The 26,722-nt window shown below is 42.6% G+C and overlaps 1 protein-coding gene across 5 annotated transcripts in view; it reads left to right on the top strand.

Annotated features, from left to right (window-relative positions):
• Window positions 1-26,722, top strand: part of FBXW5 (F-box and WD repeat domain containing 5) — a 1,165,047-nt gene that overhangs the window by 1,071,229 nt on the left and 67,096 nt on the right. For 4 of the 5 annotated variants that reach the window (XM_044066651.1, XM_044066649.1, XM_044066650.1 and 1 more), the window contains one exon: window positions 13,791-14,003. The exons of the other annotated variant lie outside the window; for it this stretch is intronic. In XM_044066651.1, coding sequence (XP_043922586.1) covers window positions 13,791-14,003 — 213 coding nt within the window. The remainder of the gene's footprint in view (window positions 1-13,790; window positions 14,004-26,722) is intronic. 5 annotated transcript variants of the gene reach the window in all.

Raw genomic sequence — 26,722 nt, 5'->3', positions numbered from 1 at the left:
TCAAAGACCTTACTTTAAGAATCAGCGAGGAGGTAGAAAAATGTGGTTTGGAAAAATCCCAGGGTCCTTTTCAAGTTTCACATGGAGATAGTTCCCCCAACGGCAGAGGGAGGAACTCAAATGGAAAGCGCTGTCCTCATGTCAGAGGTAGCCCATAGAACCAGTGCGTCAGGCATTCCTTCTCAGATAAGCTATTTTAATACGCCGGAAGGAGGCCTGACTTTTCCCCTCTGGAAGCAGTTGGGCAGCATTTTTCAATTTCACTGGAGAGACTGGATATATTTTACAAGAGGTTCCAGGGTGCAGAGAGTCATATCCAGAGCTCATATCATACCATTTTATCTACCTCCCCCCACCACCACCAATGTGAAGAAAATCCCTGATGATCCACCCAGTCAGAGGGAAGCAGCATCTTTAAATTAAAAAAAAAAAAAAAAAAAAAAAAAAAGGTTGATAGAAAAAGTCATCCAAGAGGTTCCTGCAAACCAAAGAGAATCCGGAATTTACACAAGATTCTTCTTAGTGCCAAAAAAGACATGAAACTTGAGACCAATTCTGGATCTCAGCATATTAAATCAGTTTGTACAGTATTCAAAGTTTCAGATAGTCATGGTTCAGTCCATTTTGCCTCTGCTGCAAAAGGACAGTTGGATATGCTCGATATATCTTCAGGACATGTACTATAACATCAAAATGAACAGGCAGTCCAGATGGTACCTGTGCTTGGGAGCCAGTCATTACCAGTTCAGAGGACTGCACTTTGGTTTCACCACAGCCCCCAGGGTGTTTTCCAAATGCATGGCAGCGGTAGCAGCTCACTTGAGACTGCTGGGATTCTGGGTGTTTCCATATTTAGACAAATAACTCCTAACTCCTAACTCCCCCAATCAGGTTCTCACTTCTGCAGGCAAGGGACTGCTTGCTCCGTTTGTGTTCATCACAACTTTGCAGAGCCTGGAGATCATAGGTGCTCATCTGGACACAGTCAAATAGTTTCTCTTCCCGCTTCCCAATTACAGACACTGAGGTCTCAAGTCAAGAAAATGATTCAAAGTTCTTCTCTTCTGGCCAGATTAATTTTGCAAGCCCTGGGATCAATGGCAGCAGCTATCACCCCCTTTCCTGTGGCCACATTCCACATGTGAATTTTTCAATAGATACTTTCAAGTCCAGTGGTCCATTCTTCAACATCCATTGACTGCTGCAGTCAAGATTACACAGTCTTGCAAGAGGTATCTTCTTTGGTGGATTCATTCAAATCTGCTCTACGAAGGCCATCCATTTGTTCTTCCCCTGCATACAACCACTGTGACCATGGACACCTGCCAGTTGGGGTGGGAGGGCACTGTTTGGGCAGGATAATCTAAGGAACGTGGTCCTCTGAAGAGGCAAAGTCACATATCAATGTCCTGAAGATGAGAGCAGTCCGCCTAGCATTTCAGGCGCTTCAAGACTTTCTCCCATCTGGGACAGTTGCCATTGAGACGGACTATGTCAGTGGTCTGGTACATCAGCAAACAGAGAGGAACCAGATCTTAACTTCTTTGAGAAGTATTGAGAGTGTGGCAATGGGCAGTGTCTTCCAGTCACTTTCCAATAGTAATGCACATTCCAGGAAATCCAACACGATTGTGGGCGAACCAAGCAGGACCGTTCTGATGCCTCACGAGTGGCCTTTCAATGTCAAAATGGCAGAGAGGATTTTCTGGCAATAGTGCCAGCTGTTCTGTGATCTGTTTGACTCTCCCCTCAACCACAGATGCATTAGGTTCTTTGCTGGATCCCTCCAATGGGGGAGTCACCGAGAGATGCTGTAGTACACGATTGGCCCTCCGGTCTTCTTTATGCTTACCAATCATTACCACTTATTCCCAAATTTCTACAGAAAACATTCTAGCTGAAGAGCACGGTTATCCTTATTGTACCATCCTTCCAGCCTTTTTAGATGTGGTTCTCCTTCCTCTAGCCTCACCTTCTACATCTTCCCTGGATATTGGATTCAACTTCAGACCCTCCTGTCTCTCCTGACAGTTATGATTCATCTTTACTTAACAGGCCTCAAACTGACTGCATGGTCCATTGATTACTGGACAGTCCAGGCTCTCCATCCCAGGATGTCATATCTTATCTTCTCAAAAAGCTTCTACTAGAAAGCTTTACCAAAGCAAATGGAAGATAGTTTAGCAAGGTCCTGGACCCTTTCTCAGTACCTGCACCATCTGTCCTTGAATTTTTAGCTTCAGTTTTCAGTTAGCTTCAGCTAGATTATCAAGTGTTAAAGTGCAATTGGCTGCCATTTCTAATTTCCACCTGGGCAAAATTAACTGTACCTTTAGCTTCTTGTAAACTATGTAAAGCCTTTCTCAAGGGAGCCTTTTTACTTAGATCCCCTGTTAAAATATATTAATCCTCCTTGTTCTTTAACTGTCAAGCTTCAGGCCTTGACACAAGCTCCCTTCAAACCTTCAGCCAAAGCAGAACTAAACTTTTTGTCCTGGAAAACCATTCTTCTGGTCGATGTCATCTCTGCTAGATGAGTGTCTGAACTCTATTTTTTTTTGCCTAAGGTAGCTCCTGAGTCCAACATAAACCAGGTCATCAATCTACCAGTTTTCTTTCTTAAATTCAAATAAGGGAGAGTATATACTCCACATTTTGGATGTGTGTGGGCAACTTCACTTTTATTTTCACAGAACCAAAGACTTCAGGAAACCTGGCTATTTCTTTAATTTTCTCCTAACAGATTGGGCAAACCAATATCCAAAGATGTCCTTCAGTTCACTTGTTGCAGTATTACTAACAATTGGGATTCTCTGCCTCGGTAGCCCAACGTCCGGCCAGTATATAAAAGCATATTGTTGCTTTAAGGTACACCGCATGTCACATGTATGCTCCTCCCATAGCGTAGGGCATAAAGGTGATGTCTGGAAGTAGCATCCTTGGAACTTCTAAACGCATCTCTTGATCATCTGTCTAAATGCCTACGTTGTCGTAGCCAGTCAGAATGCCTTTCTCGATCATCGGTCTGAACGCCAGTGTCCTGTCTGCTGGTTACTAAGCTGTTGCAGATAAGTACCCCATTGGGGTTTCATTTTTTCTTAACTTATGGTTGCTTTGGGAGGTTCATGTTATCCAGAAAGGGTAAATGCTAGTGCAGGAGACAGATTCCCCATAAAGACTGCCGCGAACAGTATTTATTTTGTCTGGGTGCCTCTCATGACCATATGCTCCATTTGTCAAGGTTTCGTACTGCATATTAGGCAATATTCCCTAGCATTGTATCTGGTGAATCAGCAACTCTAGAGTTTCACACAGGATACTGTGCAAGGAACTTTCTGCCCCAAGTGTCAGCAGTTAGGTAAGACAAAGGTTAAGAAACCAAGACCAGATTCTTCTGCTGTCCACCCTCTGCCTGACATTTCTTCTGAGGTCAGTGAGAACCCAGAGGCTCGCACAGCTTTATCTAACTCCTTCGCCTCGACCAGGTTGGAGGTTAGCACAGATACAACTTTCAGCACATTCGATGAGGCTTTGCGAGTGTTTTTCGGATATTCAGAGGGAACTGTGGTTGGTTATTTCTGAGGGGCCTAGGAGTGCTTCTCAGATTTTAGTTAGGGAAGATGTCCCTACTACTGTTATTGAATTGAATGCCATCCTGGGTCAGAGCCTTTGAAGTGTTACAGGGCAGACATCCATTAAAGAAAAAACAAAACACTAAATATGTCTCTCATGCTCCTAGGGATCGACAGAGTGAGGGGCAGGCCTTCACTCAGGCTTTGTTTAATGCTTTGATGGCATTAAAACCACTTTAGGGGGTTTGTGTTCCAGCCCCCCCTTAGTCCTCTACTCCACTTAAAAAGCTCAGGAAACAGGATTCCTGTGAGGAAAAGTTGGATTCTGATGAGGAATGCTTTGCTTACTCTTTCCAAATTCCTTCTCCTTTGGATTATGGGTTAGAGGAAGAGGACTTGTAACCATCATGATATTCTCTTTGAAGAAATTTATTTTGGGGACAATCTCTAGAATGATGGTATTTTTTTTAAATGGGATTGTGCTCAGATCTCTGAAATTTGTAAGAGGTACTATGAGTTGCTGTGGATGGATTATCCGAAACAGTCTGCTATTCTTCATGTTTTGGCAGCTTTGTTGAAAGGATTTTCCAGTGGCCTCTAAAGCTCCTGATTCTCTGCCCCCTTCTGTCAAGAAACCTATTAGGTTTTATTGGGTGCCTGAGGACTGTAACTCTTTGTACAAATGTCTTGCTGCTGACCCCTCAGTGGTGGCTGTAGCCTCTGATAAGCCCTCTCATTTGTTCCTTTGCCCAAGTTAATGCCTTCTGATAAAGACAGCAAGAAAGGCCAGGTAAGAAGGTGTACACCTCAGCTACCTTGGCTTTTAGGATATTAATTCTCAGACCCATATGTCCAGGTATGTGTTGGCTCTCCTATCTCAGGCTTGCCAAGCTATTTCTGATCTCCCAGATTCTGAAGGTAAAACATCTGCTCTTTCCCTATTAGGGACTTCCTCTCAGGTGGTTCATCATTCCATCAAGTGTAGTTATGATGCAGCAGATGCTGCTTCTAGGGCTGCTGTTTTTGATTCACTGATGAGGTATTCTTTGCTTCAACTTCAGCCAGTGCTTGATGATATCAAGTTTAAGTTGATGGATGCCCCTTTTGATAATAAACACCTGTTTATAGGTTCATAGGTTGGTACTAGGCTGTCAGCCCTAGGGCCTATACAAGCCTAGCCATAACAATTCCTTGGCTATTTCTTCCCACACTATTTACTTCCCTGAAGCCCTGTCTAGCAGGGTGACTGACGTGATCCCCAAGGTGAATTTCCTTTCTCCCATCCAGTCGTCAAGGTTCCTTTTGAAGAGGGCCAAAGAGGCACTCTGCTTGACATGTATGGGCAATCTATTCCAGAGTCTGGGGAGTCTCTGGGTCAGGAACCTATCCCTCCAGCATGTTTTGTTTATTGTGATGACAAGGTTTAGATCCCTGGAGCGTGTGGTTCTGAGGGATTGGGATTTCTTTAAGTGTAGCATGTCCAGCAGCTCTGGGTTTGAAATGGCCTTGTATGTTAAGAAGAGATCGCCACTGAGTAGACTATATGCGACAGTGTATAGCTGGAGTTTTTTAAGATGGTGACAGTAGGGAATCTGCTTTAGGCTTGTGATTCTTTTAGTGAGGAATTTCTGCGGCCTTTCCAGTTGTTGCAGATGTCTTGAGAGGTACATACCAAACGGGATGTTGTATTCTATAATGGGTCTAATGAGGGATGAATACAGTGGGACAATGACCTCCTTTTTTCTGGATGAAAAGCCCTTAATGATGAGGTGTGCCACATAGAAGGATTTCCTGACTGTTGTGGCGATGTGGTTATCGAAGGTGAGATCACTGTCCACCTGTGTCCCTAAGTCTCTTATCACACTTTTGGTGTTTAGTGTACTGCCACCTATATGGTAATTCATGGGATAACTATACATTTCTTGGCATTGAGCTAGAGCCCATGGCTCTGGCACCAAGCATCTGTTTCTGTAAGGCCCTTTTGTAGAGTATCCACATCATTTGGGGATTCAATAATGGCTCCCAGTTTGCAGTCATCTGTGAACTTTGTTAGCCAGAGTCCCTTAGTGTTGGCCTGTACTTCAGAGAAGTAGATGCCAAACAAGAGCGGTCCCAGGACTGAACCCTGAGGTACTCCACTTGTCTGGAGCTGGATTTGGAGTCGGCTACTTTTACAGTGTGGGTTCTATCAGTAAGCCAGTTAGCAATCCATTGGGTGACGTAGGGATTAATGCCCAGCCTAGTAAGTTTATCTATGATTCCAGAGTGGGGTATGGTGTCAAAGGCCTTGGCAAAGTCTGGATAGGCTGTATGAACCACCCCTTGTCCATGGCTCTGGAGACTGATTCGAAGAAGTCAATCAGGTTCAGGAGACAAGATCGGCCCTTCACGAACCCAAACTGGGTGGGGTCCAGTGTTTGAAGGTTGCCAATGTCTTTGTTTATAAGTTCAATGATAATACGCTCCATGGCCTTGCAGATAAGGCTCGTCAGACTGATGGGACGGTAGTTTCCGGGATCCAAGGTGGATCCCCCCTTGTGGAGTGGGATAAATGTAGCTCTGCGCCACTCAGTGGGGGGAAGCGGCTGCTGGTTTAAGTCCTGTCATGGTAAGGGGAAGACCTTACAGGAACTCAAACGTGTTTGTCTCTCCTGTTCCTAAATTTTAAAGAAAACTACCCCAGTAAGCCTGCTTTTGTTCACTGGCAATCTTGCTGTCCTACTCAGGGCAAAAAGAGTGGTAAGTGGGCTCCTCTTACTAAGGCTACTCAGACTTCAGGGACTCGGAAGTCTTCCTTTTCAGATAAGCCAGTGCTGTCTGACTGTCCATCTTTTCCCAGCCACATTCCTCTTTCTCTTCCCCTTTCTCTCTCTGTCTTCCTGTTTGGCTTTAGATTTCTCAGGATTCATGGGTTCTGTCCATGATTCGTCAGGGGTATTTCATGGTGTGGAAATCCCATCCCCCTTTTATGGACATTCCTCTGCCTTCTTGGGAGCAACTCTCTTTTTTCCCAGAGGTACTTTGAGTCCTTTTATGTCAGGATACTAATCAGGAGATGCCTGTGTCCCAAATGGGGAGGGGGGTTTACTCCAGAATGTTTCTATTTCCCAGAAAAGAGGGTACTTTGAGACCAATTCTAGACCTCTCTCATCTAAACAATTTTCTGAAGGTGCCCACTTTTCGATTGTCGTCTCTTTAAACTCTATCCTCTTTTGCTTCCTCAGGCTTATATGGTGTATCTGGATCTGAAGGATGCTTATTTACATATTCCGATCCATCCCCTTTTTATGACATTTTTGCTTCCTGGTATTTTCAGTTCTCTGCTTTGCCCTTTGGCCTTTCTACTGCCCCAAGGGTATTCACCAAATGCATTGCTCCTGTGATTGCTTTTTTCAGGCTTCAGGGGATCCAAGTATTATCTTACTTGGATGACCTGCTGATTCTAGTCTACTCTCCAGAGATCCTGTTGTAAAATCTTAATTTTGCTCTTTCCCTTCTTCAGAGCCTATGGTTCACAATGAACTTCAAAAAGTCTTCTCTGACTCCTCCTCAGGATCATGTTTTTGTAGGTTGCAGGATTCAGAAGGTGTGTATGCTGCCTCCTCCCAAGGACTTAACTGTCATTTCCTTCTTTCAAACTAGTCTTCCCCTGGCCTTTGTTACAGCCAGTGAGTTTCTGAGATTTCTGGGTTTTTGCTCCCTCTGGCCAAATTCCACATGAGAAAGTTTCAGTGGTTTCTGAAGTTAGTTTGGCTTCAACATGCACATCCTCCAAACTTTGTAGTTCCTGTTCTTCCTTGTCACAAGAAGGAACTTCACTGGTGGATCCTGCAGTTGTCTCTAAATCCAGGGCTCCCTTTTCATCCCCGTCTTCCCTCTCAGGAACTGTTCACAGACACTTCAAATGTAGGATGAGGAGGCAGGTTTTGGCTCTCCAAATCTACAGGGGCTGTGGTCGCCTGTTCAGCAGAAGGAGCACATCAGTTTTAAAGAGATGAGAGCTCTTCTGCTGGCTCTTCAGGCTTTTCATCCTGTTTTCTCCCCAGGACCTGTTAAGGTATTTACAGACAGTACCACAGTGATGTGATATGTAAACAAACAGGAGGTTCAATATCTTACCATCTCTGCTGGTTGGCACTCGTGGTATGGGATATTTCTGTCCAGTATCAACTGAGTGTTCAGGCAGTTTACATTCCCTCAGGTCAAAACACTGTGAACACTGAGGGCCTTAACTGAAGCCCACAAATGGATGCTTCACAGAGATGTGTTTCTGGACAGATCTGTTTGCCTCCCCTCTGAATAGACAACTTCCTCTGTTTTGTGCCAGAGGCCTAGGTCCTCTGGTGTGGAAGGTGGACTCCCTCTCTTTTTCTTGGACAAAGGATGTTTCTTTATGCATTCCCTCCCCTTCCTCGTATTCCAAAAGTCTTATTCAGGATTCTTCCAAAATCTTGTTGGTGGTTCCCTTTTGGCTAAGACCACATTGGTTCTCTCTTCTGCATTTAGCCAAGGGCAGTCATCACAAGTTACCTCACAGGGTGGATCTACTCACATAAGACTAGAGAACTCTCATCCATCCCCACCTCACCACTTAATCACCTAACACTGTGGGTGATAGGATTTTGATTATACATAGACACCTTTTTCAGAGGACATGCTGAAGGTCCTGCAGGAGGCCAGGAAACCCAATGCTAGCAAATCCTACTTATCTAAATGGGAAGAGGTTTTCTGTTTGGTGCCTCTCTCGTAACCTGGATCCCACTTACTGTGGATGTTCCTCTGGTTCATTCTTACTTGTGAGAATTGCTCAATACTGGTTTGGCCTATTCTTCTGTTAAGGCTCACTTATCAGCTGTCTCTGCTTGTCTGCCTTTATCTCCTCTTTTAGCTTCTAGATTTGAAGCTAAACAATTCCTTAAAGGTATCCTTCATATTAGGACTCCCAGGAAGCCTGTTCCTCCTCCCTGGAATCTTAATTTTGGTTTGGAGAAGTTGACTCAGACTCCTTTTGACCCTGCTGCTTCAGCTTCCTTGCAACATTGCTCTTGGAAGACTGTTCTCTTCTTGGACCTTAATTCTGCCAGAAGGGTGTCTAAGCTTCAAGCCTTTATGGCTTTTCCTCCTTTTTTGGCGTTTCATAAGGACAGCATGTCCTTGTGGACTAATCCTTCTTTTATGTCTTTGGTGGTTAATGAGTTCTCACTTAGTCTATCCATTTGCCTTCTTTTTTCCCCTCTCCAGAATCTGCCAGTGAGAGGGTGCTGCATACTTTGGATGTGCATAGACAACTCAGATTTTATTTTGATAAGACTAAGTATATTAGAAAAATCGATCCGTTTGTTTCTTTTCATTCGAGGTCCCTAGGATTGGCTATATCTAAGCAAACTATTTCTTGTATATCAAAGGCTATTTGTTTTTGTTATACTTTTCATGGTAAGAGCCTTCCTTCGTATGTGAGGGCTCATTGCTAGGGTCGTAGCCTCTTCTAGTGCTTTTTTTCAAGGGTTTGGATACTAACTCTATTCTTGAGGCAGCTACCTGGACTTCTCTGCATACTTGTACCAAGCACTAAAAGTTGGATGGAATCTCCAGTGCTAGAGCTGATTTTGCTAGGGCCATACTTCATGGCTCCCTTTAGGGCTCTGCTGATCCTTCCTCCTCCTCCCAAGTTTCTTCTTGAGGTTTGGCACTCTCCCAGTAATTAGGAATACTGCAGCACATGAATGGAAGGACATAATACAGTTGTGTAAAATCTTACCATAACAGTAGATGTCTTTCCCTTCACTGTTGCAGTATTCACTCCCTCCCTCCTCCCCCTGGTCCATTTCCTTCCTAGATGTACTGGTTACCTCTTGTTTTTTCTTGGACTGCCATTCCGACTAGGGCTTTCAGTTCTGAGGATGGTACATCCAGATGTCACCTTTATGCCCTATGCTATGTGAGGAGCATGTGTGCGACCTGCGGTGTACCCTAAAGCAACAGTAGGCTTTTGTATACTGGTGGGTGTCGCAATCATTAGGAAAACTGCAACAGTGAAGGAAAGGATATCTACTGTTATGTTAAGATTTTACACAACTGTACTTTACATTGGCCATATGCTTAAATGAATGTATTTTCTTTGATTGTTAAAAGGTCTATCATTGCCCAAGCCTCCTAGACCTCGGTCTATGAGGTCTGTGGCAGTTTTTGGTCAAGGGCTTCCCTAGATGACATTTGCCCAGCTGCAACTTGGACTAACTGTCACACCTTTATTGGTCATTGCAAGTTATATTTAATTTCCAGGAACACAGCGGCCTTTGGGTTTGCAGTTCTTTGGAATGTCCTTCCATGAGGGCCTGCCATGGTTATATTAGTTGGGGATTCTGTCGCATCAGTTGAGGAATGAATGAAAAGGGCATCATCAGATAAAAAAGTTCCTCACAATGTTCCATGTGTGTTTTCCACTTTCATTCTTCCTCAACTTCCTGCCCACCTGCTGCCCCCCTTCCTTTACTTCTGGAAAGATCTATGAGTTGTACAGGAAATCCTGTTCCTTGTTTGAGCTCCAGCTTCCTATTTAATTTCTGCTTTTGTTAATTTATGTAATAGGTTGTCTCTTTATATCTAGTGGGGTAGCAAACTCAAGCTGAGGTATGTTAAGTTGATGGTGCATTATGGATAAAGGGGAGGAGGTTAAGAGTTCTTGTATCTGATGATCTGGTAGAAGCAGCCCAGTCGTATCCAAACCCATCAGTTGAGGAAGAATGAAGGTGGACAACACAGATAAAACATTATTTTGAGTACAAACCTTTTTTATAACTTCTTACTCACTTTTTATGTAAAGCATGCGCTGGATGCCACTTGTATGTTTTTATTAATTATATTTTTACCTTACCTGCTCCCAAACTGAGCAGATCTGCGCATGATAGTCCTAGTGTAGTTATCATGACAGGCTTTAAAGGTAGCCAAAGTAACACTTTGACCTGAAAAATCATAGTAAATATTCCTCCAGTCTTGTTGCTGTACATTTAAGTCCTCAGTGCAGGTGTTTGTAGAGCGACTAGTTTTACAAAGAAATGGGGGGGGGGGTGGATTGGGTCTTTCATGGCTTGAAAAGCAAAACACAGGTCACTTTGACTCAGTGTACTGTGTATAAGGAACAGTTGCCTCTCATTTATTCACAACCCACTTTTAACACATACTGGTTCCACCTATGAGAAATGACCTATTTATCTGAATTGGAGGATAGTGTCTTTATCCTACCCACAATTAGTAAATAGCACTGCAACAACACTACATTACCACAGCAGCAAAATTTTATTTTTGCATATGCGGAGTTGTGATTGAGGAAATCGTACAGAAAGTGTGCTACTAAAGCAGATAAAAGAAAGCATACCATTTCATCTTTGACAATTTAATAGAAAGAACTTCTTTGTATCAAATAAATTGAACAGCAAAAGGTTGTTGTTTAATGTGTTTATTAAAAACTACTGTTTTATTTAATTTTATGTGATGGTATAATTTATATGGTCTTTGAGTGCTTTTACTTATCAAAACTTCAGCTAGTTATGTTTCTGTATTTTAGGGATCACAAGTCTGTAGATGGGAGTAGGACCAAGTTTTCATGTAGCTGTTTGCATTTTCTGTGTAGTTAAGTATATTTAAGCAAGGTGGTGGGTTTGCAGGGGAAGCTGCGTGTGTTACTCAGTGAGACTATCTTCCATAGGTTTGTATAATGTCGAAGGTTTGTTTTCCACTTTACTCGAATTAATGTTATGTGATTTGATGCTGTGAGTTGAATTCATTATAGAGCACATTGTAAATGAACTGCAAAAAAGTGCAGTTCTGTAGTCGTGAAAACATGCATAAATCGTATAAAACATCATTAAAATCAGATTCTTTGTTGGGTGTGGTTAATTCATATTTTACTATGGGGGTGCTGTAGTTTGACTCTTGGACTGTACCCCTGTGGACAGATACTGGCTTGCATTGAGTTAGGTATGAGTTACATGCACCCATTTGTTATGCATTGCAGTAAAATAACCTCTTCCTCGATAGTAAGGTTGTTATTGTATTGTTTAGTGACTGTGGTGGTTTGTTTTGGGTAGAAGTAATAGAACAGTTAAAAAATGAAGTTAATTTATAATGTAAAATTTAAAGGGCTGGCCTACCACAGACCTCATAACTATAAACACATTAGTCTTACTAGCCTCATTTGTAAAGCTGTGGGGCACAATATCTCAGACTTCATTAGTCTGGGCATTGAAAACTTTTAATTCTGCACCCCTTTTCAGTTTATCCTCATTCATTTCTTTGAAAAAGTAACTGAAGGAATGAATAGTGGTTATGCTGACTATAAATCCTTATAATGTGTGTTGGATAGTTAACTGGTTGTATGACAGAACCCATGTGGTTAGAGTAGCAGGTGCCACTTCTGAAAACAAAAAAAATTACCAATGGTGTACTACAGGGTTCAGTTTTGTGCCCTCTCCTATTTGGCATTTGTTTCTGACACCTGCAGGTCAGCTCTCCTGGCCTACGGTTAACATAGCTTGCAAATTGCTGTAAATTAGGTGTTGGTGTTCGACCTTCGTCTCACTCACAATTGCTCCATCATAGATTTACCAGGTTAACAGTTGGTGCAAGGACAACGATATCAAATTATATGTAAAAAAAAAAAAAAAAAAAAATGTTGCATAGTGTATTTTGGTAGACAAAACAGTTTCAGTTGCCATATAGGAAATGCACCCCAATCCAGTCAGACACTGTTGTAAGGAATCTAAGTAGTCTCATAGATAATTCCTTATCATTTGACCATCATGTCTCCGCAGTAGTCTGGAAAGCCTTTTTTCTGACCCTTGTAATTTCCAAAGGCATTTCCAGTAGATCCAAAAAAAAAGTCTTAATTCCCCTTTTCTCTTATCTTGTCAGTCTCATTATTGAATATAATACACCTTTTGGTGTGTATTTATCTAAGCATATCGCACAACTTGAGACCATAGAGATTCATAACTAAAAAGATTAGTGGCCTCAAAAATCGTAGTTATCAGGAGAGATTTGGCAGCCCTTTCTCTATACTCAGTCTCTTACAGACTCCTCCATGGAGATGTATGTCTAGCTTTTCGTGCCAAGAAAAATCCAACCTATTGGATCACCTGTTCCTTCACAGAGTTAATGGTACATCAGATGCTCTGTTAAAAGAATTATAAATAAGACACATTGGAGTGAAAAATTTATGTAGGTTTATATTCCAATTTATCCCTGATCTCTGGAACAAACATCCCCTACATGTCAAGCAGAATAGCACTCTTGCCATCTTCTTGGTAAACCTAGATAATTGGATGTGCAGCTTCAAATTCTCTCCCAGTCTATCTTGTCTTGCTGTCTTTGAAGATAAAGGGAAGTTTTGAACAGGGTTTTTTTACTAGACTTGAAATGGTTTACCTATGTTTGTTGAAAACTTAAGTCTTAGGCAACCTATTAGATGGGAGAGTAAGATTAAAATCCATCCATTCATCCACGACCCCTTTTTCCCATTTTGAACATGGGGTCAGGGTGTCACTTTGACGGTGATAGTGATCTAGAGCCAAGGTTTACACCATCAGGTGGCTGACCCTGCCGCAATAGTTCTTCCACACCACATATTCACACATATGGGCAATTTAGAATGCCCAGCCCACCTACTGCTTGTCTTTGGAATGTGGGAATAAACTGGAGGAAACCCACGCAAACACAGGGAGGACATACAGATTCCTCACAGAAGGCACCCCAGCCAAGAACTGAACCAGGGAAAGTTTTGCTGTGAGGCAGCAGTGCTATCAGCTGTGCCACAGAAAATGTTAAATGTTGCCTAGAAAAGCTGAATAACAAGTGAAATTAAGTTCGTGTGTATTAAATAAAGCAAAATTTTTCTTCAGAGACGCAATTAAGTTTAACCTCTTATTTGTCATTGTAAATTGTTGTGTGTATCAGAAAGTAATTGTAGGACCTCACAGGGTAAAATAAGTTATGGAGAAAGGATGGTGAGCATTGTTTAAGTTTTACATTGAACAAAACTAACAAGTTATAGTTGGCCCTCCTTGTGTGACCATATGGGATTGTTTTGCGAGTGTTTCTTAGCAAGCTTATTTATTTTCATTCAGTTAGCATGATTGGTCTGCTTTACATTTTTTTTTCACTGTGACAAAGTAGAACAGTCTAAATACAACTTAAGCTTCTTTCTTTCCTATTCCACGACAGATACTTGTATGTGAATAGTCGAGCTTGGCCCAAGAACTGTCTCATAACAGATCCCCTGCATCCTCCTCCTATTGCTGAAGAAATTGACCTTCATGTGTTTGATCTGAAAACAATGTGTGAGGTGAAAAGGACTCTTCGTGCTCACAAAGCATATACACCTAACGATGAGTGCTTCTTCATCTTCCTTGATGTTAGCAGGGATTTTGTCGCCAGGTATGGTGAAAGTTAAAAGAAAAGTGTAATAAATTACAATGTTGGTAAGGCTAGTTACTTGTACCATGCATTAATTAGCCTGGTTACATACAACTCTGTCACACCCCTATGTTTTCTCTAGAGTTAATAAGTAAGAGTGAAATTCAAGTAATGGGTACTTGAATACATACCTTTGCTTCTGGGAGGGACTGCTGAAAACATGGCATTATAGTCATTTAGTTAGAAAAGAGTTGTGGAGTTGAACCACATAGTAATAGAGATCACAGACTCCATTTATTTATATATCTGTGTATGTGTTTGCTTTTGATGACTTGTTAGTCCAACTGTGCCTGGCCTTTTTTTAGGGAAGATCTAAAGTGGTATTCATACTGATCAGAGGAAATTTGGCCAAGGCACCAGGAGAAATTTCCCAACTCCTATCAGTAAGTGCCATGTGATCTTACATCAAACAGAGCTACCACCAGCTCAGGAGCTGGGACCTCCGTTTAACATCTTATCCAAAGTAGTGTATTTTAAGAGAGCAGTACCCCTCCCCCCATGCTGTACTTTAGTGTCTTTACTGGAAAAAATTGAATCCAAACACCAAGTGAGGAATCAGGACTTCCTAGCCTTTTAATCTTCCAACATTAGAAGTAGGTCTGCTAACTGTTTAAGCCACTGATACTAAGAGTAAAATATTTTCACAGATTTATAATTGTTCCATGATTGTGTATAGGTGGACAAAGTGGTCACATTAACAGTCTAGAGGTGGAGACAAAAGAAGCCATTTTAATAATGTGACTGAAAAGATTAAGACCTTTATTTAGAATATTGATGTCAGGGAGGAGTTTTGGGCAAACAGGAAAGTATCACAAAATAGGTTGTGATATGATGTGTTTATTTTTTTATGTGACGGTAGGATTTGTAAGGTTAAAAGGGAAAAGTTATTGAAGTGGAGACTGAGAAGAGGGTAGCATTATGACTTAGAGCATGCTAATGGAGAGGAGCCCACTACTGGAATGGTAACAGCTTACTGAAGGAAAGGAGAATGGTGGAGGTGGCTAGGGACAGGGGAGTCTAGGTTTTGAGTTAGATGTGCTCAATTAAAACAGTTAAAATAAAAGGAAAAGGCTTACAGCACCTTTTACAACTGCAGAAGTTTTTTTTTTGATCTGGAAGCATTGTACTTGTATTCTGTGAGAACTTCAGACTAGAATAAATAAGGTAGTTCTAATGAGTGCTGGGTTTCCACCTTATTTTAATTGTATTTCTTAAAAAAACACTGTTACCAGTTTATTTGGATTAAGTGCTTTCGTTCCAAACTTATCACAATTGGAACTTCATCAAAATTAAAACCTCACTTCCTTCCAAGTCTTAAATGCATTACAGAATGTCACATGAGCAGAAATTACCACATAAAAACATATAAATAAATCAGATGTCGCACTTAAGTTGCACATAATTTTTTTTTTTAGTTTTTTAATATTACAACTTTGCTGATCTCAATAATAAAACACTGTTGATGGGCACTTCTCCATTTAATCCAGGTGAGGAAACAGCATTCAAAGTTAGCTGCAAGTACAGCTCCCTATATCTGTGCTTCTCAATTAATTATCCCCATAGTCTGGCTTAACCCTTTCCACAATGTAATTTTTTTTTTTTCAAATCAGCCAACTCCCTAGCATGTTTACACAGTTTATATTCTTCACTTTAATGGTATAATTGTGTTGATAAATTTTGACCCTCACGGGATTCTCAGGCTTGCCCACATAGAATGCAGGACATGTCAAGCATATAGCAGTGTACACTACACCTCCCTGGTATTACAGTCTTACATGCCCTTGTTTGTTATAACATTGGGGTAGTGTCCATGATCAGGTTCATGATCAAGTTTACACTGTCGTAAGTGTACATACATTGCTTGAATTTTCTCATACCTCTGTTGTTAAGCTGACAAACCCCTCTGTTTGTCTCTCTAATATCTTCCAGCTGGGATTTTAAATTTCTCCCTTTTTAACTGGGGGAATCATCCACTTTACCAATCAAATCAAACAAATCAGAAATTTGTCCATTTTTTTCTAATCATCCTTTTTATATCAGGGAACTTGTTACTAAACTGCAGCACCACAACTCTAGAGTAATTATTATTAGTGATACTTGGTTTTCCTAAAAGAAGCATTTTTTTCAAATGTGGTAGAAATTTAACTTGACTAACCCCAATAACATCATCAGCTACCTCTTCCAAATGCTGTCTGTAATAGTCAGTCTGAACACTCCATTTCTGCTGGTTATGAAGCTGTTTTCAGATAAGTGACCAATTGGGGTTTTCTTCTTATCTCATTTTTCATTTGGTTTGTTAGTTTACATCTCATCCAGAAAGGGAAAATGTCATTGTGGGAGACAGAATTCCCACAAGGACCATCACGAGCAGTGTCTTTTTTGCTTGGGTGCTTCTCACGATCATACTGCTTGCTCGATTTGTCAAGCATTTGTCCCCAAGACTCTTCATAGTCATTTCTCCTCCTTGTCTGTCTGGAGAACCAACATCTTAAGTTGTTGGCGCAGGCTGCTGTGGTGGAATCATCTTGTTACATGGGTCAGCCATTTCCCAAAAAGATCAAAAAAGGCCAGATTCTGCTGCTGTACCACCTTCCCCAGTGTCTGTCTTGAGGCTGTTGAAAGCCAGGAGGACCATCGAGTTGTTCAGTCAGATTCCTCTTCTGCGACCACATTGGAGGCTGGCATGGATCAATCTTCTCGAACATCCTCAGAGGCTCTGCAGATGGCCATTGCAGATGTTGAGGGGGAACCTCAGCTGATCATATCTGAGAGACTGAGCAGTGTTCTACAGATACTTGTTCAGGAGGAGATTCCTGCTACATTGATTGTCTGCTAGGTTCCAAACCTCCTACGGTATTTAGGGCTGACATCCCTCTAAAATCGAAACAGAAAACTAAACACATTTTCCCTGCTTCCAAAGATCCCATGAATGACAGGATGTTAAACAGGGGTTGTTTAATGCACTCATGGCCTTAAAGCCTCTCCAGGAAGTTTCTATTCCTGCCCCCTTGGTCATCTCCTCCACTTAAGAGGCCTAGGGAGCAGGACTCTTCTGTTGAAGACTTGGGCTCATGGGCTCAGGGGAAGAGTCCTTGGCATGATCCTTTCAGATTCCTTCTCCATTGGACTTGGTTCTGAGGATGAGGATTCCATTAGCCCAGATTTTCCCTTTGAGGAAATCTTTTTTGGGGATACTATCTCTTGTATGATGGAATTCTTTAAATGGGACTGTTCTCAGGTTTCTGACATCCAGAAGAGTTTTATTATGAACTCCTCCTCCCATAAGCCCTCTGCTGATGTTCTTTGTGTTTCACTGTTGCAGTCATCACCTGTGGGTTATCCCTGCTGTGGTAGCCCTCGGCTGGCCCAAATACCAGAGTCAGTGTTTTTCTGCATCGGCTGCTGTTGGTTGTTGTCTGACGTCAGGTCATCAGTGCTATAAAGCAAGGCAGCCGACGCCATTACATCAGTCTTTCTTGCTGTGGAGCCCATAGCAGAAGTAGTTCGCAAGTGTGCCAGTCGGTCATCCAGAAGAGTTATGAACTCCTCAAAATGGAGTCCCCTAAGCCCTCTGCTGTTCCTCCGGTCATGGCTGCCCTGTTGGATACTTTTTCAGCAGCTTCTCAGGCTCCTGATTCCCTACTTTCAGACCCTAAAAAGTCTGACAGGTTTTATAAGGTGCCTGATGAATGCATGTTTCTCTACAAATGTCCCTCTACTGACCCTTCTGTTGTGTCTGTCTCTTCTGGAAAACCGTCCAAAGCTCTTGCCTTGTACTAAATTGCTTCCTTCTGACAAAGGCAGTAGGACCATGGAACTGCTGGGCAAAAAAGGTGTATACTGCTGCTACCCTGGCCTTTTGAGCTATTAATTGTCAGACCCCTATAACAAGGTGTGTCTTGGCTGTTCTTTCTCAGACCTCTCAGGTTATCTCTGACCTTCCTGGTTCTGAGGGGAAAAGTTCAGCCCTCTCTTTGTTGGGATTCTCTTACTAAGAGTCTCGCCATTCTATTAAATGTCGTTATTTTGCAGTTGATGCTTCTTCTAGAGCAGCTGCTTTTGGTTCTTTGTTGAGGTGTTACTCTTGGCTTTGCTTGCAGCCTTTGCCTGATGATATTAAGACTGAACTGATGGATGGTCCCCAAGATCATAAAAATCTCTTTGGTTCTGCAGCAGCTGAGCTTTTTACGTTCCTGCAAGAAAAGGGCAACACCTTGCAGGAATTGAAGCATATTTTTGTTTCTCGTATTCCTAAATTTCAGAGAAATTATCCCTCTAAGACTGCCTTTGCCCGTAGATACTTTCACCCTCCTCCCAAAGGTAAAAAGGATTTTAGATTCGTTCCTCCTGGTAAGTCTACCCAGACTTCTGTTAATCAGAAGCCTCCTTTTCCAGATCAGGCCTTAAAGCCTCTCCAGGAAGTTTCTGTTCCTGCCCCCTTGGTCATCTCCTCCACTTAAGAGGCCTAGGGAGCAGGACTCTTCTGTTGAAGACTTGGGCTCAGGGGAAGAGTCCTTGGCATGATCCTTTCAGATTCCTTCTCCATTGGACTTGGTTCTGAGGATGAGGATTCCATTAGCCCAGATTCTCCCTTTCAGGAAATCTTTTTTGGGGATACTATCTCTTGTATGATGGAATTCTTTAAATGGGACTGTTCTCAGGTTTCTGACATCCAGAAGAGTTTTATTATGAACTCCTCCTCCCATAAGCCCTCTGCTGATGTTCTTTGTGTTTCACTGTTGCAGTCATCACCTGTGGGTTATCCCTGCTGTGGTAGCCCTCGGCTGGCCCAAATACCAGAGTCAGTGTTTTTCTGCATCGGCTGCTGTTGGTTGTTGTCTGACGTCAGGTCATCAGTGCTATAAAGCAAGGCAGCCGACGCCATTACATCAGTCTTTCTTGCTGTGGAGCCCATAGCAGAAGTAGTTCGCAAGTGTGCCAGTCGTTCATCCAGAAGAGTTATGAACTCCTCAAAATGGAGTCCCCTAAGCCCTCTGCTGTTCCTCCTGTCATGGCTCCCCTGTTGGATACTTTTTCAGCAGCTTCTCAGGCTCCTGATTCCCTACTTTCAGACCCTAAAAAGTCTGACAGGTTTTATAAGGAGCCTGATGAATGCATGTTTCTCTACAAATGTCCCTCTACTGACCCTTCTGTTGTGTCTGTCTCTTCTGGAAAACCGTCCAAAGCTCTTGCCTTGTACTAAATTGCTTCCTTCTGACAAAGGCAGTAGGACCATGGAACTGCTGGGCAAAAAAGGTGTATACTGCTGCTACCCTGGCCTTTTGAGCTATTAATTGTCAGACCCCTATAACAAGGTGTGTCTTGGCTGTTCTTTCTCAGACCTCTCAGGTTATCTCTGACCTTCCTGGTTCTGAGGGGAAAAGTTCAGCCCTCTCTTTGTTGGGATTCTCTTACTAAGTGGCTCGCCATTCTATTAAATGTAGTTATTTTGCAGTTGATGCTTCTTCTAGAGCAGCTGCTTTTGGTTCTTTGTCGAGGTGTTACTCTTGGCTTTGCTTGCAGCCTTTGCCTGATGATATTAAGACTGAACTGATGGATGGTCCCCAAGATCATAAAAATCTCTTTGGTTCTGCAGCAGCTGAGCTTTTTAAGTTCCTGCAAGAAAAGGGCAACGCCTTGCAGGAATTGAAGCATATTTTTGTTTCTCGTATTCCTAAATTTCAGAGAAATTATCCCTCTAAGACTGCCTTTGCCCGTAGATACTTTCACCCTCCTCCCAAAGGTAAAAAGGGTTTTAGATTCGTTCCTCCTGGTAAGTCTACCCAGACTTCTGTTAATCAGAAGCCTCCTTTTCCAGATCAGCCAGGTTCTATCTGGTTATCTGCTTCCCTCCTTTCTAAGTCAGATTCCTTCATCTCTTTGCCTCTCCCTGTCTATTCCCAACTGGTTAAGGATCACTCATGATTCTTGGGTTCTATCATCCATCAGGCATGCTTCATGGTTTGGAAATCCCTTCCTCCTTTTCTGCGCACTCCCTAACCTCCTCAGGAACAGCTGCCTTTCTTTCTGGGTGTACTTCAGGCCCTTTTGTTTCAATGCACTATCCAGGCAGTTTCCACTCCTCAGAGGAAGGGGTTTTATTCCAGAATGTTTGTTTCCCAGGAAAGAAGGCACCTGAAGGCCCTTTCTGGACCTTTCTCAGCTCAACATCTTTCTGAAGATCCCTCCCTTTCAGATGCTGTCCCTTCAGACTTTGTTTCCTTCTCTCCTTCCTCAGGCTTTCCTGGTCTGTCTAGATCTCAAGGATACTTATCTTTACGTCCTTTTCATCCCCATTTCAGGAAACGTTTGTGTTTCTCTGTTTCTTCCTTGCATTTGCAGTTCTCTGCTTTGCCCACTGCCCCAAGGGTTTTCAGCAAATACCTTGCTGCTGCCATTGCCTTTTGCAGGATGAGGGGGATACAAATCTTTCCTTACCTTAACAATCTGCTTGTTCATGCTTCCTCCCCAAGAGACCTTGCTTCAGCACCTTCATTATGCTGTTTTTCTGTTGCAAAACATAAGGTTTACAGTAAATTTCCCGAAATCCTCCCTGACTCCTTATCAGGATCATGTTTCTCAGTTGCAGGATCCAGACCATTCCTGTGGTGGCTTCCCTGCAACGACCCAAGGGTCTTGCACTAATTGCCTTTTTTCAATCCCTTTTTCCTCAGGTCTCAGTTACAGTCAGAGAATTTCTAAGGCATCTTGGATTCATGGCTTCCACCATTCCTATGCTACCTCTAGCCAGACTCCATGTGAGGAAGCTATAGTGGTTCCTAAAGTCAGTATGGCACCAACACTGTCATTAGGCCTTCAAGTTTCTCTTCTTCCATGCTTCAAACTAGAGCTTCACTGGTGGATTCATCATCTGTCTCTCAACCCAGGGCTTCCTTTTCAGCCCCCATTCCCCTCTCAGGAACTTTTTTCGTTTGCCTCATACTTGGAGTAGGGTGCTTCTTTTGGCCCTCTCAATGTTCAGGGTCTTTGGCCCATTCATCAGAGGGCAGGCTATGTCAATGTCAATGAGATGAGGGCTGTTCTCCTTGTTCTTCCGGCCTTTCATACTCTCTTCTTCCAGGTCTTCTCAAAATCTTACCACAATGATGCGGTACATCAACAAGCAAGGAGGGACACGCTCCTACCTTCAATGTCAACTAGCTCATCAAGTTTGGGATCTTGCTGTCCAATATCAGGTGACTCTTTTTAGGGTGTTTATATTCCTTCAGAACAAAATATTATGGTAGACTCCCTAAGAAGGTCTATAACATAGGCTGACGAGATGTGTTTTTGGATATTGTCCACTAGTGTGGTACTCCTCAGGTAGATCTTTTTGCCTCCTCTCTGAACAGACAACTTCCTGTTCTTTGCACCAGAGTCCCAAGTCCTCTGGCATGGAAGGTGGACACCCTATCTTTTTCTTGGAAGGGGATGTTTCTCTACACCTTCCCTCCCATTTCTCTTATACCGAGGGTCTTGCTCAAGATAGAGTGAGACTTCCCCCAAAATCATGTTGGTGACTTCCTTTTGTCCAGACAGCATTGATTCCCTATTCTTTTGCACTTAGCCAAGGGCAATCACCACAGGTTAACTCACACAAGAAGACGCATCTAATCCATCCTCTCATGTCCACTCTTCAACTGACACTGTGGGTGATAGGGTTTTGCTCCCTTTTAGGCATCTTTTTTATGAGGACATGCGTCGGGTTTTGCAGGAGGCCAGGAAAACCACTACCAGGAAATCTTGTGTGTTTAAATAGAAGAGATTTTCTGTCTGGTGTCTTGCTTGCAACCAGGATCCACTTTCTGTGGAGATTCCTCTGGTTCTCTCTTATTTGTGTGAATTGCTCCATGCTGGGTTGACGTATTCAGTTGAAGCTCATCATTTAGCTGTTTTTGCTTGTCTGCCTTTGTTTCCTCCTCTGTCGTCTAAGTTTGAAGTCAAACAATTTCTTAAAGGCATCCTTCATATTAGATCCCCAGGAAACCTATTCCTCCTTCCTGGGACTTTAATTTTTTCTTGAAAAATCAACTCGGGCACCTTTTGAGCCTGCGGCTTCAGTTTCCTTGCAGCATTGTAGATGGAATACTGTTTTGCTTTTTCCCCTTCAGCTAAGAGAGTGTCTGAACATCAGGCCTTTATGGGTGTTCCTCCTTTTTTAGTTTTTCATAGGGACAGGACGTTTCTGTGTACATAGCCTCCTTTTATGCCCAAGGTGGTTAGTGAATTGTCTCTTAATCAGTCTATTAATTTGCCCACATATTTTCCTTCTCTGCAGTCTGCTAGTGAGAAGGCTCTTCACACCTTGGATTTGCATAAGCAGCTCAGATATTATGTAGATAGGACTAAAACCATTCAAAAGTCTGAGCAGCTTTTTATTTATTTTTCATCAGATATCTCTAAGTTTGGCTGTTTCTAAGCTAACCATTTCTTCACTGATCTGTAAGGGCATTTCCTTTGGTTACTCCTTTAATGGGAAGAGTGTTTCTGCCTCTGTAAAGACTCTTTCTACCAGGGCTGTGGCTTCTTCTGGTGCTTTTTGCACAGGATTGGATGCCAATTCCATTGTTGAGGCTGCTACTTGGACTTCTGTCCATACCTTTACTGAGTATTACAAATTGGATGTTTCCAAAACAGGAACTGGCTTTACCTGAGCTACCCTGCATGGGTTTCTTGAGGGCTCTGCAGGGCCTTCCTCCTCACAAGTTTCCTCTTCAGCTTTTGCACTCACTCTTTAGTAAACAATACTGCAACAGTGATATGGAAGGATATAGTACAGCTGTGTAAAATCCTGCCATAACAGTAGATGTCCTTCTATTCACTGTTGCAGTATTCGCTCCCTCCCTCCTCCCCCTTTTTCTCTTCTCCTCCTCCTTATTAAAGTGCAACAGTTAAATAATAGGGGGTTACCTTTTAGTCTTGAGTCAAGAATAATGCTTCGGGATGTGCAAAGTGCTCATTTATTCCATACAAACAGCGATGGGAGACTGCCTACTCAAAATTTCATATCGGTCTCAAAACAAAGAATAACACAATTTTTATACTTTTTTATCCATTTCATGCATGCAGAATTCTGACGTAACATAGGTTTAACAAATCAAAATAATTTGTGCCCTCGTGCTTTTCGCTTAGAGCATCACATGAACACTTCACAAATATGTTTTTTAAAGCATAGACCCCCTGGTCTGAGAATCTTTCCTTCAACCTTGCAATGTTTAGTACCAGTACACACTACCTTTTGCACACATCCTTGATGTCCTTCAAGGATGCATCTGCAGTCATAACAAATGGGTTGTCCTGTCGTCAGGCAGCCCTTCGGTCGGCCGGATTCCAAAGTCTGGGTCCGGCCGCTGATGTCGCACTTCACCCGACGTCATCTCTGCTGGTCTTCGGGTATAAAGGCATCAGCTGACGCCATTTTCCCCAGTCTTTCTTGCCGCGTGGCGCCCGAAGCAGAAGCTGTTCGCAAGTGCCGGTCGGTCAGATCCAGAGATTACTACTACCGAATACTACTTCGAAGACTTCTAAAAAGCTAAGTACCCCGTTGGGGACTCTTTCTTGCCTCAGCCGATGTCAGAAAAACTAGCAATCCAGAAATTCAAACCATTCCTCAAAGAAGGCCATTTAATGATAAGGACAGACAACACCACAGTCATGTGGTACATCAACAAACAGGGAGGCACTCATTCATACCCCCTATGCAGAATGACTCTGGACCTTTGGAATATGGCTCTGAGCTACAACATCCAGTTACAGGCAATATTTGTGCCGGGAAAAGAAAACACCCTAGCAGACATGTTAAGCAGAACCACCTCGGATGCTCACGAATGGATGCTACACCCGGACATCTTCAAGGCCATCACAAAGAAATGGGGAATGCCACAAATAGACCTATTCGCATCCCCACTCAATCACCAGCTCAAAAAATTCTGCACAAGGACATGCCACCCACTAGCATGGAAGGTGGACTCTCTATCCTTCAGTTGGAAAGGCCTGACAGCATATGTATTTCCACCTCTTCCTTTGATGCACAAGGTACTACTGAAAATCAAAGAGAAACGCCCAAGGATAATTCTGATAGCTCCGAATTGGCCAAGACAACACTGGTATCCTTTGCTGAGGAGCATGTCTCAGGGGAGAATGTGGCCAATACCCCTGATGCCTTTGATGTTAACTCAGAACAACTACAACATCATGCACCCAAACCTAAAAACCTTGCAACTGACTGCCTGGAACATCACATAACAGCTACTAACCCAGACTTATCCCAAAGGGTTAAAGACATTATCCTTGAAGCCCGCAGACCTTCAACAAGAAGGAACTATGCAGGAAAATGGAAAAGGTTTGTCATTTGGAGTACTGAAAGAGGAAAAGATGTCTCGAACATAGATATTTCTAACATCCTGGAGTACTTGGCAGAGCCTTCTACATACGGGCCTGTCCTATTCCTCCATCAAGATACATGCATCAGCTATTTCCGCAGAATACAGCTTCGATCCACCTGTCTTCTCGCATCCTCTACTCAGGCAATTCCTCAGAGGGATCAAGAATGTAAAACCTCCTAGGAAACCACCATTACCAGCATGGGACTTGAACTTTGTGCTAGAAAAATTGACACTCCCTCCATTTGAACCAGCAGCAACAGCAGATCTTCAACACCTATCATGGAAAACTGCTTTCCTACTGGCAATTACTTCAGCAAGGAGGGTCTCGGAACTACAGGCCTTAATGGCAGTACAACCCTTCCTAATCTTCCATCAAGATAGAGTGTCCATGAGAACTAATCCTACATTTATGCCTAAGGTGGTATCCAGAGTGTCTTTAAACCAGGCAATCCACCTACCTACCTTCTTTCCCAATCCACAGAACAGCGGAGAAAGGCTGCTGCATACCTTGGATGTACATAGACAGTTACGCTACTACCTGGACAGAACCAAAAGTAACAGAAAAACTGACCAGCTTTTAGTAGCCTATGCAACAGGAAGGGAAGGAAAAGCAATTTCCAAACAGACAATCTCCAAATGGATAGGAAATTGCATAAGATTCTGTTACTCCTACCATGGAAAACCAGTTCCACAGAACATAAGACCTCATTCTACAAGGGCTACAGCCACTACCACAGCTTTCTTACGAGGAGTGGCAACCAAGGACATTATTGAGGCGGCTACTTGGACCTCCGTGCATACATTTGCCAAGCATTATAATTTACCTCTATACTCTAGATCCCGAGCAGGGTTTGCCACTGCTGTATTGCAAGGGATCCTAACTACGCCATAATTCTTCTTCCTCCTCCCCTAGTTTGGCTATGGTATTCTACCCATTTGTTATGACTACAGATGCATCCTTGAAGGACATAGTACAGTTTTGTACCGACCATAAATGTAGATGTCCGAACAGGATAGCATCTGCAGTCAGGATTACCCACCCTCCTTCCCCTCTGTGGTACTCCTAGGGTATTTACCCTCCTAATAGCTAGCTGGGGGGGGGGGGGAGTCTCTTATGGTGTATTTGTTTGTATATATGTACATACATGCTTATTTTTTGTGTTTGCCTTCTACTATTTTGGAAACATTGGCATTTATCCAAAATTTAGCTTTCCTAGAGGGCAACTGGCATCTGGGGCAAGAAACACTGAGGAAAATGGCGTCGGCTGATGCCTTTATACCCGAAGACCAGCAGAGATGACGTCGGGTGAAGTGCGACATCAGCCGAAGCCGGACCCAGACTTTGGAATCCGGCCGACCGATGAGCTGCCTGACGACAGGACAACCCATTTGTTATGACTGCAGATGCTATCCTGTTCGGACATCTACATTTATGGTAGGTACAAAACTGTACTTTATGACTCATTTCCCAGCCTGAGAAGGCCAGAGCTTACAAAAGATTATTGGCACATTTTCTTTCCTCCCTCCATTACATTCTGAAACAAAACTCTTTTGAACACAGTAACATCCCTTAAGTCCTTCAGCACTTAGTTTGCCTTCAATTTTCTGTCATTACACTATAATGTAATAATGGAAAGAGAATGCAGTTGTAAGGCATTTGAAATATAAAGCTACAATTTATGTGAAACACTATTTTGTATAGCCATGCATATATATTACATTATGTTTTTCACATAAATTTGTGAAGAAACTCCAGGTTAATATGCATTTAGTGAAGAATAATCATGATGCAGTATATTTTTCTGTAACATTTTTTTCCTTCTGAGTGCACATGTTCCTCCTCCTTTCCTTGGTTGTTCCTCCTGGGACTATTCAGTTCTGTGGTATTTAAGTCCGTACATCACCTTTATGCCCTACACTGTGAGCTGGGAGCATACATGCGATGTGCAACACCCATAAAATTTTAAGGCTTTGGCATACTGGTCGGACGTTGGACTACCCTTGATAGGGTTACCCTTTAGTAAAGAATACTGCAACAGTGAAGAGAAGGACATCTACTGTTATGGTAAGATTTTGCACAACAGTACTTTCTGTTTGAAGGATGACAATGTATGGCATTGTTTTATCTACAGAGGAAGTTTATTCTAGATATGAAGTGCTGCATAATGAATCTGTCTCCCCTCAATAATGTTCAGTTAATCTGCTTGTGAAGAATTGGCTCCCTGGAGTTGTCACACCTGCGACAGTACAGTAGAGCAAGTACAACAGAATCTCTAGTGGTGCAAGTAGGCGAGG

Source organism: Protopterus annectens, chromosome 3.part1 (assembly GCF_019279795.1).
Source record: "Protopterus annectens isolate FY-2018-M chromosome 3.part1, PAN1.0, whole genome shotgun sequence".
Lineage (NCBI taxonomy): Eukaryota > Metazoa > Chordata > Ceratodontiformes > Protopteridae > Protopterus > Protopterus annectens.
Note: the sequence above shows the minus strand (reverse complement) of the source record. Positions and strands in the feature narration are given on the sequence as shown.